The 14578-nt window shown below is 46.5% G+C and overlaps 1 protein-coding gene across 3 annotated transcripts in view; it reads right to left on the bottom strand.

Annotated features, from left to right (window-relative positions):
• Positions 1-14578, bottom strand: part of LOC308466172 (stimulated by retinoic acid gene 6 protein-like) — a 53208-nt gene that overhangs the window by 14361 nt on the left and 24269 nt on the right. For all 3 annotated transcript variants that reach the window (XM_080986840.1, XM_080986838.1, XM_080986839.1), the window contains exons 7-12: positions 13339-13467; positions 10757-10827; positions 7702-7813; positions 4758-4914; positions 3554-3629; positions 1426-1513 (exon numbers count right to left, since the gene is read on the bottom strand). In XM_080986840.1, coding sequence (XP_080842966.1) covers positions 1426-1513; positions 3554-3629; positions 4758-4914; positions 7702-7813; positions 10757-10827; positions 13339-13467 — 633 coding nt within the window. The remainder of the gene's footprint in view (positions 1-1425; positions 1514-3553; positions 3630-4757; positions 4915-7701; positions 7814-10756; positions 10828-13338; positions 13468-14578) is intronic.

Below are 14578 nucleotides of genomic sequence, written 5' to 3'. Positions count from 1 at the left end.
TGGCAGTATCCCAACACCTTTTAGGGGCCCCGTGACAATGGATCAAAATAGGCAACAGCCCCCTTCTGCTCAACTGATCTGCAAAAACCATGTGCCTCTGTGTATCGTGCAAATGTGTGTGTGTGAAATGAATGGCCACATCCATTGCTAGTATGTGCAACCCACCCATGGGTTGGCCAAAAAAAGGTTAGCCACCCCGTGTCTCATAGAAATATATGCAGGACTTGTTATTGTTAGGATATTTCCGTTCCACCTTAAAAGGGAGCAGGATGTTTGTGTCACAGCCTGCGTATTTCCTGTTCACAGGATGTTTCTGTTGTGTCTATGCTTTCGTTTCTCTCTCTGTGTCTGAGACACTGAAGCAGGCAGTCATGTTTTCTTTGTCCTGATCAATGCTGAATAAACTTGTAAATAATGCTCTCCTGAGTGCATCTTTCGCTGTGCATTATCTGCTGATAGAGCGTGCATCAGCTCTGGAATGTGGCAGGCTATTTCTGGAGCTCGTGTCGCTAATTGCTGATACTGCGTGTCTACGGGAGATCGATGGACGTCCAGAGACGACGTGGAGTCATGATGGACTTTGTCTCCCTGGCAGTATCCCAACAGTTATTCCCTTTCAGGAAATGAAAACGCATTTTCTGGACTTCTGCTATCTCCACCGCACTCCAGTCTAACGCAAGGGAAGCCAACATGATGCCCTTCAGATTTGCAGGACTACAATTCCACAAATGCTGGCCATGTAGGCTAGGGCTCACAGGGAAATGGAGTCCATCAACAATAGGAGAGGACCAGGCTGGGGGAGGTTGATCTAAGGGGTAACTAAGAGGGCTTTCATGAAATCAAAACAATTCCACAATAAATATGTTCTCTATCCATCTACTTTTCTCAACTGCCTAGGAAGAGGTCCCGGAATCTCAAAGCGAAAAACTTGGCTCTGGTAAAGTGACTGTAAGTTGACTTTTGACTGAAAGAGTGTCCAGGTCCACCACATCCATGCTGGGATTTTTAAGGCGTTTATTATTATTATTATTATTATTATTATTATTATTATATTTATACCTTGCCCATCTGGCTAGGTTTCCCCAGCCACTCTGGGCAGCTTACAGCACATTAAAATTGTCAAACATCAAACATTAAAAATTTCCCAATACAGGGCTGCCTTCAGATGTCTACTAAAAGTCAGATAGTTGTTTATTTCCTTGACATCTGATGGGAGGGCGTTCCACAGGGCGGGCACCATCACTGAGAAGGCCCTCTGCCTGGTTCCCTGTAACCTCACTTCTCACAGTGAGGGAACTGCCAGAAGGCCCTCGGAGCTGGACCTCAGTGTCCGGGCTGAACGATGGGGGTGGAGATGCTCCTTCAGGTATAGGAATGAAAACTCCTATATGGGGTGAAAATAGGAGGTTAGGAGTAAAAACTCACCACACATTGAGTAGATGGCACAGTTTCCGATTCCGATTCCGTCAGAAAGTAGCACTTCTTGCCTGCCCGCAGCTTCTTTATGTGTTTTCTAGTGAGGAAAATGTTTTTTAAAATGTTTGGAGACAACGCTCTAGTAGGTGACATCTGGATCTTTTGAAAGGCAGGTCCCATCATCCCCAGCCAGCATGTCAGGGATGATAGGAACTGTAGTCTGACAACATCTGGAAGCAAACAGGTTAGGGAAGGCTACCTTCACACCTCCTCTAACATCTGCACGACACAAGAAGGGGAAAGTCTCGATTTTAGCATCAGTAGCCAGAGACCTAAAATCAGGAGCAGCGTGGTGCCCTCCTGATATTGCTAGACTACAATACCCATCATCCCTGACCACTGGCCACGCTGGTTTAGACTGATGGGAATTGTAGTCCCACGGCATTTGTAGAGCACCACATTGGCTGCTTCCCCCCTAAGAATCTATCACACACTTAGAAGAAGGAAGTTTGTGTGTCGTCACCACCAGCCAAAAGTGCCAACTTGCCCCCGCAACCGTGATTGCCCTGGGCCATGGGTGCCAGGCAGCGTGCATGGCCCTGGCACTGAAATTTGTGGGTGCCTAGCCCCTTCATCTTAAAAAGCATCTTAAAAAGCAGAGACATCACCTTGCCAACAAAGGTCCGTATAGTTAAAGCTATGGTTTTCCCAGCAGTGATGTATGGAAGTGAGAGCTGGACCATAAAGAAGGCTGATCACTGAAGAATTGAGGCTTTTGAATTATGGTGCTGGAGGAGACTCTTGAGAGTCCCATGGACTGCAAAAAGATCCAACCTATCCATTCTTAAGGAAATCAGCCCTGAGTGCTCACTGGAAGGACAGATCCTGAAGCTGAGGCTCCAAGACTTTGGCCACTTCATGAGAAGAGAAGACTCCCTGGAAAAGACCCTGATGTTGGGAAAGATGGATGACACAAGGAGAAGGGGACGACCAAGGACGAGATGGTTGGACAGTGTTCTCGAAGCTACCAGCATGAGTTTGACCAAACTGCGGGAGGCAGTAGAAGATGGGAGTGCCTGGCGTGCTCTGGTCCATGGGGTCACGAAGAGTCAGACACGACTAAACAACAACAACAGCCCCTTCGTGGGCAATTTTGTGGGTGCTCGGGCACCTAGGATGCCAGGGAGTTGGCATATATGCCACCACCACAAGAGAAGCTCAGTTGCAGATTCCCCAGGAATAATCAGTTCAAGCTCACCTTAAAAAAAAAGTTTTTTATTGTTGCATATAAAAACCCTCCACAGTTTCCATCCAACTTCATCGGCTTATGACAGTACAGTGGTACTTCTGGATGTGAACGTGATCCGTTCCGGAGCCCCGTTCACATCCTGAAGCGAACGTAAGACGCGACGGCACGTCTGCGCATGCGCGGATCGCGTTTCGCCACTTCCGCGCATGCGCATGACATCATTTTGTGCGTCTGCGCATGCGCGAGCGGCGAAACCCGGAAGCAATGCGCTCCATTACTTCCAGGTCGCTGCGGAGCACAACCCGAAAATATTTAAGCTGAAGCATATTCATCCCAAGGTATGACTGTACCACAAAGTCTTGCTTTTTTTAACACTTGTCTTGCTGTTTTTAACACTTGATTGGGAGCTGCCCAGAGTGGCTGGGGAAACTCAGCCAGATGGGCGGGGTATAAATAATAAATTATTATTATTATTATTATTATTATTATTATTATTGCTGCTGCTTTGTTAGGGAAACAGTTGGAGCAGTTTCACTGGAAGACCACATGAAAAAGCATTCTCCATTTGTGGATCTAGCAAGGGTCTGATCTAGCAAGTGATGAAGCAGCAGTGCCACAGTTAGTATTATGTCTCCACTGGCATTTTCGCTAACCACAGTTTGCCCAGACCACAGTATAGCAAGCTCACTATTACCCCACACTGTCAACCGTGGTTTGTCGCCAGCGAAAATGCCCATATGAAAACCATGCTAACCACAGTTATCATCAAATCTGAAGGGGAAGAGGGAATGTCCGTGCAAGTGGTCAAGCCCAGTGGACATTCCCAAATCCTGATAAGGCAATTGCCAGTATTATTTTTGCCCTAGGATATCCACAGCTTATCCATACCTGTAGCAGGCTAACATTAACAGTACGTAAGCAACACTCATGACAGAGGAAGCAACAGTTGTGCAAATCCAAACACCTGTGAAACAAGCAAAAAGACACAATCCATACAATATTCTTTGAACACATTGGAAAATATGAACTGACTTAGCCATGCCAGAAACACTTTCAGTTTGAAAACAAACAATGCAAAACATGTGCTTATCACTGATCTTCTAAACATCTGTACTGTACTGAAACTCTGATGTGCTACAACATCTGCCTTTTAATCATATAGGGATAAATATGTATCCTTGCTTTAAACCTCTTCTTGGTTCTTTGCTTGTGAACTGCTCAGGGTAGATTTGGAAGGGCAAAACTTAAATGGATACACCACATGAAAACTTTTTACGTTGAGATCTGGCCATGCTAAAGCGCTAGGGTTTGTCAACATCCAGAGAAGAAACCTGAACTTCTGAACATGGAACACCCCTCCCAGAGCAGAGCACCACGATGCTCATGAGCAGAGATGAGAAACTCAGAGCCATGAGCCAAATCATGGCTGAGGTTATTCCCCCTCTACTATTGTCCATGCTGGGTCGCTCAGCTACTGTGACCTTTTTTTTTTAGCAGATCAAGATGATCAGGCGACAGCAAAAACTGCAAGGTTTTTAGCAGGGTCAATTAGAATAAGATCTATTATTTGGTTATTGATTGAAACCTCCAAAATGTACCGTATTTTTTGCTCTATAAGACTCGCTTTTTCCCTCCTAAAAAGTAAGGGGAAATGTGTGTGCGTCTTATGGAGCGAATGCAGGCTGCGCAGCTATCCCAGAAGCCAGAAGAGCAAGAGGGATTGCTGCTTTCGCTGCGCAGCGATCCCTCTTGCTATTCTGGCTTCTGAGATTCAGAATATTTTTTTTCTTGTTTTCCTCCTCCAAAAACTAGGTGCGTCTTGTGGTCTGGTGCGTCTTATAGAGCGAAAAATACAGTATTTTGTATAGTTAAGTTTTTACCTCTATCTTCAGTACATTTTGTTTTGTTTGTTTTGTTTTGTTTTGTTTTGTTTTGTTTTGTTTTGTTTTGTTTTGTTTTGTTGTTATGGCTAGTGGCTGATGCAAATATAGATTCTTTGGATTCATATAATACCCTCTGTCCATCTAGCCCCAGCGGGTCCTCCTCCAAATAATACAATAGTTAGATTTAGGATGCAAAACTTTCCCCCTACCTTCTACAACGGTATTGAATTCTCCAAAAGACTTGGAAAGGGCCATGGTTTCTTCTAATTCGCCAGGAGAAGATTGAAGCAGCTGGTCTAGCAATGTTTTAAGATTTTTTAGCGTGTCGAAAATAAACTTGGATACAATAAATTCACCTACAACAAACTGGAGGATACACAGAAGATGAAGATAACAACAGTGGCTATCTCAAAAGAAAAATGATAGGATAAAACAACATATTATGCTTTTTTGAAATAAAAATAATACAGTTGTACCTCAGGTTAAGAACTTAATTTGTTCTGGAGGTCCATTCTTAACCTGAAACTGTTCTTAACCTGAAGCACCACTTTAGCTAATGGGGCCTCCTGCTGCCACTGCTGCACGATTTCTGTTCTCATCCTGAAGCAAAGTTCTTAACCCGAGGTACTATTTATGGGTTAGCGGAGTCTGTAACCTGAAGCGTCTGTAACCTGATGCGTCTGTAACCCAAGGTACCACTGTAACTAGTTATTAATATACAGTCATACCTTGCATCCAGAACGCCTTGTGAGTTGAACGTTTTGGCTCCCAAACGCAGCAAACCCGGAAGTGAGTGTTCTGGTTTGTGAACATTCTTTGGAAGCCAAACATCCGTCGGGACTTCCGCAGCTTCCGATTGGCTGCAGGAGTTTCCTGCAGCCAATCAGAAGCCATGGTTTGGTTTCCGAACGTTTTGGAAGTCAAATGGACTTCCAGAACGGATTCTGTTCAACTTCCAAGGTACAACTGTACCTAGAAATGACAAAGGACCAAGAAACTATTCAGAAATCGTTATGTCTCTCTGCTGAATGATATAAAGGAAGATATAGGGTGGTCTTTAACTTGTGCAATTAATGTCACTAGGGACTCAGCTACATTAGTGAAGAAAATAGGGAGGGAAAGGTGTTTTAAATGCGTTATAACACTGACACCAGATGGCATCCTTCAACATTTTTTGATGTGTCTAGATCCAGCCTAGGACCGTGATTTAGTGTTTCTCGACTGATTTGAGAAGGAAAGGAAAGGGAGCTATTAAAACAATGATTTATTTATTTTGGAAGCACCTACTGCATTTGCTTATAATGTCAAACTATGCTTTAGTGCTACATGGACACATTCCCACAACTTGTTTCAAAACAGGCCAGCTTCAAACTATGGAATTACACAGCTGGTTTGTTTAACAAACCAGAGCTTGTTTCAAGCCAGGATCCCTGGTTGGTACATCACAACATACTGATATTCTTTGAAAGTGAAGCAAAATATTGCAGAAGTCTTCCACCCATCCAAATGCGAGGAGGACAGGGTGGGAGGAGCATGCGAGCCCAACACTTTGCTCAGAATCACTGCAGCTCAGCCACACAGCGCTAAAAACCATGGCTTCTGGTTATGTGCAAATGCAGCCATTGTAAGGAATCTAGAATAAGTTGAAGACTAGACTGGCACCAGGCACACACCCCTGCCCTTAGAATTGACCCACCCTTTTCTTCTCATTGGGACGCGGGTGGCGCTGTGGGTTAAACCACAGAGCCTAGGACTTGCCGATCAGAAGGTCGGCGGTTCAAATCTCCGTGTCAGGGTGAGCTCCCGTTGCTCGGTCCCTGCTCCTGCCAACCTAGCAGTTCGAAAGCACACCAGTGCAAGTAGATAAACAGGTAGCGCTCTAGCGGGAAGGTAAATGGCGTTTCCGTGCGCTGCTCTGGTTCGCCAGAAGCGGCTTAGTCATGCCAGCCACATGACCCGGAAGCTGTACGCCGGCTCCCTCGGCCAATAAAGCGAGATGAGCGTCGAAACCCCAGAGTTGGCCACGACTGGACCTAATGGTCAGGGGTCCCTTTACCTTTTACTTTTCTTCTCATACACAACAATTGAATACAGCACTGTCTTTTCAGTAGTTTCTTGAGGGGGGGATTAGCCCTTCTCTGACTCTTTTGTAATTTTTAATTAATTAAGTTTTAATTTTTCTACTTTCACTTTTATTTTTATTCACAATATCCATCATTTTTATTGTATTCTTTATGTGTTTATGCCAATCAACTTTATTTTTAAAAAAAGACTAGACTGGCACCAGGCACATCCCCACTACCACCCGTAGTTTCAGTGCCAGATTTACGTATAAGCTAAACAAGCTATAGCTTAAAAGGACCCCTGACCATTAGGTCCAGTCGTGGCCAACTCTGGGGTTGCGGCGCTCATTTCTCTTTATTGGCCGAGGGAGCCGGCATACAGCTTCCGGGTCATGTGGCCAGCAGGACTAAGCCACTTCTGGCGAACCAGAGCAGCGCACGGAAATGCCGTTTACCTTCCCGCCACAGTGGTACCTATTTATCTACTTGCAGTTTGACGTTCTTTCGAACTGCTAGGTTGGCAGGAGCAGGGACCGAACAACAGGTGCTTACCCCGTCGTGGGGATTCGAACCACCAACCTTCTGATCGGCAAGTCCTAGGCTCTGAGGTTTAACCCACAGCACCACCTGCTCCCCCTTAAACAAGCTATAGATTAGGGCCTCCAAAAAATTTAAAGGGAAAAAAACCTGGATGCACATTTCCAGAATATAAGATTTAAAAAACCAAATAAAATAAAACCTACATACAGCAACAGTGTTTTGTGTTGTGTAGGCTCTGTAGGCTCCTATTTTTTTGTGCAAATGGCTTTAGATACCTATTAGGTCCATAAATTACCATATAGCATATATTCAACACAAAAAAACAGTGACAATTTGTTGTAGACAAAAGACAGCTGGACATATAAAGGGCCCCATTACCTTCAGTAGCTTAGGGCCTCATCAAACCTAAATCCGGCCCTGCAGACATCCATTATTTAATCTGGTCTCCAACACATGGAGACTAGGCTCTAGCACAGCTACTGAAGAATTTAAGAGAAGCAACTACGCTTTGCCAGCTCAGGGAATCAGGTCATGCAGCTCCTTTACTTACTGTATAAAGGGAGACAAAGAGAAGGACAGCAGTGGCAATCATTCTGCTTGGGAATCGAAAGTAAGGGTCCCATTGATACATCTTCCTCCTAATCCAGGATTTCTGAGTTGGCCTGTTAGTACACAAAATGCAGGTGTGGCCGGTGAGGAGGAGCAGAGGTGAGCACACAAACACACACACACACGCACACCCTGACAACACTGCTGTGTTCCAGAAGTGCGAGGGACAAGGTTTGTGCTGGGCAGGGAAATTTGCAGGGTTGCTACAATGTGTTCACTGGTGTGTTCGGACCAAACTGCCCACCGTGTCCCCCTTGTTGGAGTTTGGTAAACTTACTGCAGAAATTAGTAGTCTGGCAAGACTGTTGGTGGGAAGAGTAAGGAAAATGTGTGGTTTATTACTCACGGCAAACAAAATGGTTGTACGTACAGTGGTACCTCGGTTTTCGAACGTCTCAGAAGTCAAACGTTTCGGTTTTCAAACGCCGAAAACCCGGAAGTAACTGCTTCAGTTTTCGAACACTTTTCGAAAGTCGAATGTGCCACGCGGCTTCCGTATTGAGTTTTCCAGAAGTAAATGCTTCCAGAAGTAGCCGCTTTGGTTTTTGAACATTTCGGAAGTCGAACGGTCTTCCGGAATGGATTACGTTCAGAAACCGAGGGACCACTGTATTTGTTTTCCATGGGACCAAGAAGAAAACATGCATGCTAGCTCATACTTATATTGAACTTGGAGAAGAAGCAGGAAGCAGTGTACTTTACCAACAAGCAGTTACTAAAAGGACACTCCTCAGTGAGGGGAAAGAGGCTTTCCTTTTTGTCTATCGCCACCCCCACCCCCGGTTTGCATAACGTATTTCAAGCATTGTAGCTTTACTCCCCAAACCTCTCTCTCTGTCTGTCTGGTACATGATCACTGCCAGGAAGCCAGAGGCACACAGCCACCCTGCTGACAAATCCTTACTGCATATACATTGTATGAACTGAGTGATGACTTAGAAAAGGCAAAAGGATGATCGATAGCCTCCTCTGCCTTGCAGAATATTCTGAATGCTAGTGGGAGTCCCTTTCCTCTCTTAGTGTCAGGCGGCTTACTCAGCGACTCCCGGCTGGTTGCCAGGAATGTACAAAGACAAGGGAATGTTGGTGTGATGGCCTGGGATTCAGACTCGGATGCTGAACCTGAGGAATCCCAGCCTGCACAGGATTCCCCGCCTCCAGAACCAGCTGAGCCGGGGCTGGGGCCTGAGCCTGAAGGGTCCTCATCTGTGCTGGGTCCTCAGGTGCAGGCACCAGCTGAGTCTGCTCTGGCTCCTGAGGTGATGGAGGACCCACTGCCTGCAGGTGCTCCACTCTCAGCCCTGTCAGAGGAAGCTGAGGTTGCCTCTGGGTCCGATAACCCTCCAGCCTCTCCTGAGCTGCAGAGGCTCAGGGCAGAGAGGCGGAGGGAACTAAGTTCCCGCAGGAGGAGTGCTCACCTCCAGGCCAGGAGAGCCAAGGCACCAGAGGATCGGGGCCGCCCTATGCCTCGGGGCAGATAAAAGCCAGCCAGCCCAGTCCCAGGTTGCGGGAGCAACATTGTTGGTTGCTAGTTCCTGCCTGAACCCTGTCTTGCTTTTCTGCCAGAGCTCCTGACCCGCCCTGGCTCCCTGCTTGCATGCCTGTTCCTGACTTCACCCAACTCCCTGCCCTGTACCAAGTTTCAGCTACTACGGACTGCCTCCACATTGCACCTTTGACCATGGACCAGACTTGGACCTCACCTCTCGGGTAACACACGGGATCAGCACAGTTTCTTACCATCCTCTTTTTATTCAATATTTACAGAGAGAGGCTATAGAACCCAGCCTCTTGAATAATGGCATTGTCCCGAGTGACTCTCCACCCCCTGTCTCTCCCACCTCCTCATTGGTCACTTCTATATGTGTTGCTATGTGTCCTCTGCTTTTGAGCTCTTTGCTCTCCTACTTTCAAGGCTCGCCGGGTTCTAGGAGGGGGGTCTGGAATGCTTTCTAAAGACACTGTGTCATCTGTTGCCCCCCCCATGGCTTCCTCCTCCTCCTCCTCCTGTCCCATTATTTCCCAACTTTCCCCCTCATCTGCCTCTGAGCCGTAACTTCCCTCAAACCCCTGTTGTAATTCTGAACTGTCTTCCTCTCCCTCCTCCCTGGAAGGGTCAGGGTGGGGAGGCAGTCTCCACCACTCCTCCTCTGCCCAGTCCCTGACACTTAGCAAAAGTTCAAACGCCCAGAGGAAGACTCTCATCCATATGTTTTTTCAGGGTGTGATCTGGGCCTTACTGGTGTCTCCTGTATAGGTACCGTATTTTTCGCCCTATAGGACGCACTTTTTCCCCTCCAAAAATGAAGGGGAAATGTGTGTGCGTCCTATGGGGCAAATGCAGGCTTTCGCTGAAGCCTGGAGAGCGAGAGGGGTCGGTGCGCACCGACCCCTCTCGCTCTCCAGGCTTCAGGAAGCTATCCGCAAGCCGTGGGAGAGCTGCGCGACTTCGCCTGCACCCAGAAGCCTGGGGGGCGCTGAGCTCAGCACGCCCCAGGGTTCGGGCTTGCGGATAGCAGCCTGTTCTGGGGGCTGGGGTTGGGGGAAGCTCGGGCCTCCCCCGCCCCAGCCCCGCGCCTGGGGGGGAAAATAAAAAAAAATTCTTTATTTCCCCCCAAAAAAACTAGGTGCGCCCTATGGGCCTGTGCGCCCTATGGGGCGAAAAATACGGTAGGTGGCAGATATAAGGGTAGCCGTAAGTCAGCAAACATAAATCTGAGAATGATGGACAGTGAGAGTGGCACGGGGAAACAATAGGTTTGAGCTTGTTTCTCCCAAGCTTTTCCTGCATTGCTTCTTCAGAGCATGTGGAACTGGCCCGTTATTGAAAAGCCATGGCAGCTCCTTCACTCAACTTCTTAATTTTTGAAGGAGTTTGATCACTCCTCCCAGCTGGAGAGAGAGTTTGCTCAGATGGGGATTATCATCAAATCTGGCATGAACATTTTTCTTTAGTTCAAAAGGGGAAATGACCCCAAAACAGAACGATTCCTCACTCCGGTAGCGGTTTCCTCAGCAATTGCTGGACATACAGTATCTGATGCGTTTCCACAAAAGAAGTCTCCTCCTGGGTAGGAAGAAGAAGGAAAGAATTATGTACGATTCCAAGAATTTCATTTAAGAGTTGCAGGATTCTGTAATTACAGATGTGCTATTCTTGGGCTGAATCCGATACAGCAGGTGTGCCAGAGCTCTGGCCCACCAAAGGTTGCCTTGTGGCCATGTTTGTGGCCATGTTTGCTAGGGCTTATGGGTATTGCAATTTAGCAATACCAATTATTATGTATTCAGTGGTCTTTGTTTGCCTGAGCTTGAGTGTGGACTAAGGATTCTGAGCTCCTGATTCGATGCACGATATCCAATCACAGAACATTTCAGGATTTGGGCCTCTGCCATTGGCCCTTAAACTCTGAGTTATGATTCGCAGCTTATAAGTTTAGACAGCCAATCACAGTGGGAGTGGCCCAGACCTTCAGAAATGTATACAGTGGTACCTCGGGTTACAAACACCTTGGGTTACAAACACTTCGGGTTACAGACTCCACTAACCCAGAAGTAGTACCTCGGGTTAAGAAGTTTACCTCAGGTTGAGAACAGAAATCGCGTGCTGGCTGTGCGGTGGAAGCAGGAGGCCCCATTAGCTAAAGTGGTACCTCAGGTTAAGAATGGTTTCAGGTTAAGAACGGACCTCCGGAACGAATTACGTTCGTAACCAGAGGTACCACTGTATAAGCAGTTGCTTTGCCCCTGTTGTCCAGTTCTGTTAGTTCAATAAAGGTTCTTGCTGTTATCACTATGTCTTGCCTCGTGGGAACCCACCCACACTTCACCAATGGTCCCCATAGTTGTAATACATACATAGGAATGTTTAAGCCTATTTATTTGATGTGTTAATCTGTGTTTACTTTGGGGGGGGGACCAAACTATGTGAGGACATCCTATGTCCACAGGGCAAGCACATAGGGCGCATCCCACCCGGCTTGTTGTGCAGGAACAGAGCAGGCACTGCAATATGTCTGGGGTGTTTTCTTGCTCAGAGCCCAAGAATCTGGCCCAAAAGAAGCAAAAGCCAGCCAAATGAGGATTCATCAGGATTCCACACTTTGCAAACAAGGAAGCAACAAATGGATCCACCTCTTTATAAGCGATAGCTACAAAATGGTGGTTTTTCAACAGCCGTTTTAGTTCACTGTGTAATTAGGAAGGCTGTGGAGAACTAAGAGACCACAGAGGGGTTTACGACTGGAGAGGTAGGGTTGGTGACACAGGATTTCAAGAGCTGACTGACAAGACTTCCCAAAATATTTGGAACGTGACAGTTTTGCTCCTAAAAAACAGTCCAGATGGGTCCAACACAGTAATCTTCATCAGAGGCCATTCTCTGTGTGCTTCATTGGAGGGAGGTGCAGAGGGTTGTGGCACAAGGACCAAGGCACCCCATCTGAGGAATGTTCTCTACAAGGAAGCATGCCTGTGACCATCATTATCCATTTTTAAGATGCTAAGCTAAGATCTTTTTATTCACTCAGGCCTTTGGGGACTAAGCTGGCCTCCATGATGATGCTCATCTATTGGGGTGGGGCTAGGATTTGTCATTACAGTCATACCTTGGAAGTCGAATAGCCTAGTTCTCGAACGTTTTGGGTCCTGAACGATCAAAACCCGGAAATGACTATTCCGGTTTTTGAACACTGTTTTGGAAGTCGGACATCCGACGGGGCTTCCGTGGTTTCCGATTGGCTGCAGGAGCTTCCTGCAGCCAATCGGAAGCCGCGCTTTGGTTTTCAAACGTTTTGGAAGTCAAACAGACTTCAGGAATGGATTCCATTTGACTTCCAAGGTACGGCTGTATTATTATGATGTTATTGAATGAGCATTTTTGGTATTTTATATTATACATTGTTTTAGTTTTCTTGTTTAGTGTTGTTTTTTTAGCTGTTGTGTTCTATCTTGTTAAGTCACTTTTGAGGCCTTCTTTGTAAAATAGACAAAAAAAACTACTAACAAATGTCAATAATAATACAGTAGTACCTTGGGTTAAGAACTTAATTCGTTCCAGAGGTCCGTTCTTAACCTGAAACTGTTCTTAACCTGAGGCGTGCTTTCGCTAATGGGGCCTCCTGCTGCCGCTAGCACGTGATTTCCGTTCTTATCCTGGGACACAGTTCTTAACCTGGAGCAACCACTTCCTGCTTAACGGAGTTTGTAACCCAAAGCGTCTGTAACCTGAAGCATCTGTAACCTGAGTTAGGTAAAGGTAAAGGGACCCCTGACCATTAGGTCCAGTCATAACCGACTCTGGGGTTGCGGCGCTCATCTCGCTTTATCGGCCGAGGGAGCCAGCGTACAGCTTCCGGGTCATGTAACCCGAGTTACCATTGTACTAATAATGCTGAATTTAAACAGAGAATGGTCAAAATAAGCAAATGACAAATGTAAAGCATTGATAGAGCTGTACTTATTTCATGGCACAGTTAACTGCCATTTTCAGCAATGTACAGAATTCAGAAGGCAGGAGAAATGTTTTTGTTTTCAAAATAATTACAATAGGAAAATGTGACTATCACAAAATACTCACATTTACGGAGTCACGCCGACAACGGACTATTATGGCTTTCACAAAAATGCGAACAAATTGGCCTAGAAGGAAAAGATAGCACAGCAAGGAAGGCCAGCCCTTTATGAGGTTGTCATATTCACCCAAAAACTAGGCAAAAAAAAAAAAAAGCAGAATTACCAAAGGCAAATATTACACCACCTGTCATATACCCTGAAAGCTCAGCTTAAGTTATTAAGCCTGTCTTGTCCTGAAGGGCAGAATCAAGATCATAACTAAGATCAACACACTCTGCCATTTGGGTTGACTTCCTAAATACTGGAGCCTGTGTGTGTGTGTGTGTGTGTGTGTGTGTGTGTGTGTCGCTTTATTGGCTGAGGGAGACGACGTTTGTCCACAGACAGCTTCCATGGCCAGCATGACTAAGCCGCTTCTGGCGAACCAGAGCAGCACACGGAAATACTGTTTACCTTCCCGCCGGAGCGGTACCTATTTATCTACTTGCACTTTGTGCTTTTAAACTGCTAGGTTGGCAGGAGCAGGGACCAAACAATGGGAGCTCACTCCCTCGCAGTGATTCAAACCGCAACGCGGAAACTTAAAGTGGGATAATAATGATTGTCTGCATGCGCACATACAAATAAATATACTGAAAGATAATGAGGGGAGGTTGCCCAGAGTAGTTGACCTTTTTCAGGGGGGTGCCAATAATTGTTTAGCTTTTAGGGGGGACTGCATGACATACGCTTCCTATCGCACGTGACTCAGAAGCAACCAATAGTCTCAACGCTCGCCGACAGCATCCAATCAGCATTCACCCTTGACACAGCCACACATCACACGCACTAACACCGCTAACTATCTCCTGCTCACGGCATCAACCAATTCCGAGCACAACCGAGTACGTTTCTGAGCACAATTCAAAGTGTTGGTGCTGACCTTTAAAACCCTAAACGGCTTTGGTCCAGTATACCTGAAGAAGGGTCTCCACCTCCATCGTTCTGCCCGGACACTGAGGTCCAGCGCCGAGGGCCTTCTGACGGTTCCCTCGCTGCAAGAAGCCAAGTTACAGGGAACCAGGCAGAGGGCCTTCTCGGTAGTGGCACCTGCCCTGTGGAACACCCTCCCATCAGACGTCAAAGAGATAAACAACTACCTAACATTCAGAAGACATCTGAAGGCAGCCCTGTTCAGGGTAGTTTTTAATGTGTGACATTTTAGTGTATTTTTGGTCGTTGTTGGAAGCTGCCCAGAGTGGCTG

This window comes from Podarcis pityusensis, assembly GCF_964106645.2.
Source record: "Podarcis pityusensis genome assembly, chromosome: 17".
NCBI lineage: Eukaryota > Metazoa > Chordata > Lepidosauria > Squamata > Lacertidae > Podarcis > Podarcis pityusensis.
The sequence above is the reverse complement of the archived record's forward strand: the minus strand, read 5'-3'. Positions and strand labels throughout refer to the sequence as shown.